A 1,459-nucleotide genomic window follows, 5' to 3' on the forward strand; every position below is an offset into this window, starting at 1 on the left:
GTGTGTGTGTGTGTGTGTGTGTGTGTGTGTGTGTGTGTGTGTTATATATACTGAGCGTATATTAATATTTCGATCTGTGTGTGTTTATGTTTGATTAGGAGACTCCTTACATGATGTATAATAATGACACTCACACGTGGGAGGGATTCTGCTACGACATGCTGAACCACATAGCCATGGAGCTAGGCTTCAACTACAAGGTAAACCTACGTATAACTAATAACTCTATACAGAACTACTGACATATCTATAACCACATAGCCATGGAGCTAGGCTTCAACTACAAGGTAAACCTACNAGAGAGAGAGAGAGAGAGAGAGAGAGAGAGAGAGAGAGAGAGAGAGACCACCTGAAAGTGATGTTGCTTTCACCTGAACACCACGCATTATAATTACTGATATAATAACTGAATATTAATTCATGAAATGCAATGCGATGAGTCATCAAGAGTAAGGTTTGTTATTGTGAAGGAGGGATCGGAGAACGGACGGCAGACAGAGCGACCAAGTCACGACCCCATCACAGGCAAACCCATCCTCTACATTACGACCATAGAAGTACGAATGCACGCCTCCCTCTCCGCTCTTACCCTATAGCACCAGAGGGCGTTGTGTTTCTTACAGCTAACACCAGAGGGTGTTGTGTTTTTTACTGCTAACACTAGATGGCATTGACTTTCCCACAGCTAACACCAGAGGGCTTTGACCTTCCCACAGCTAACACCAGAGGGCGTTGACCTTCCCACAGCTAACACCAGAGGGAGTTGACTTTCTTACAGCTAACACCAGAGGGAGCTGTCTGGCTTTCGTGTTTGCTCCCACGTTACTGCTAGCAGCAATAAAAATTGTGATTTGGCTAACAGCCAAGGGCGTTGAATGTCTCTTAGCTAACATCAAAGGGAATGGTCTGCCTTTCGCTAACTCAAAATAACATTGCCTGTCCTTTAATAACACCAAAGGCAGTCGCTACATGGAGTTGTCTTTGCTTTGATCTAACATCAGATGGCGTTGCCTGTTTCTCATGCCTAACACCAGATGGCGTTGGTTTCTATAGCTATCTGCAACTGTCGTCGTCTTTCAAGGTTCCGTCGATTCTTCGACACAACACGTCACCAGGTGGCACTGCGCGTAATAAATACATAGTGAATACATAGATACTTGTTGCTGACATATTTATGTGTCTCTGTGACAAATACTGATCTCATATAAATATCTCTCCACAACTCCTCGTCTGCGATTGCTACCGTCTTGCAAGACTCTGTCGAGTTTTCGACATCGCACGTCACCAGGTGGCACTGCACGTAATAAATACACAGTGAATACATAGATACTTGTTGCTGACGTATTTCTGTGTCTGTCTGTGTCTGTGTGTGTGTGTGTGTGTGTGTCTGTGTCTGTGTCTGTGTGTGTGTGTGTCTGTGTCTGTGTGTGTCTGTGCATGCGTGCGTGCGTGCGTGTGT

At 44.9% G+C, this 1,459-nt stretch overlaps 1 protein-coding gene across 1 annotated transcript in view; it reads left to right on the forward strand.

Moving 5' to 3' along the window:
- Positions 1–98: 98 nt before the first annotated feature.
- Positions 99–1,459, forward strand: part of LOC106819869 (glutamate receptor ionotropic, kainate 1-like) — a gene marked incomplete at both ends in the record, with an annotated part of 8,629 nt that continues 7,268 nt past the window's right edge. Inside the window, one exon of the mRNA XM_014824440.1 lies at positions 99–200. Coding sequence (XP_014679926.1) covers positions 99–200 — 102 coding nt within the window. The remainder of the gene's footprint in view (positions 201–1,459) is intronic.

This window comes from Priapulus caudatus, unplaced genomic scaffold, assembly GCF_000485595.1.
Source record: "Priapulus caudatus unplaced genomic scaffold, Priapulus_caudatus-5.0.1 Scaffold4868, whole genome shotgun sequence".
NCBI classification, from domain to species: domain Eukaryota; kingdom Metazoa; phylum Priapulida; class Priapulimorpha; order Priapulimorphida; family Priapulidae; genus Priapulus; species Priapulus caudatus.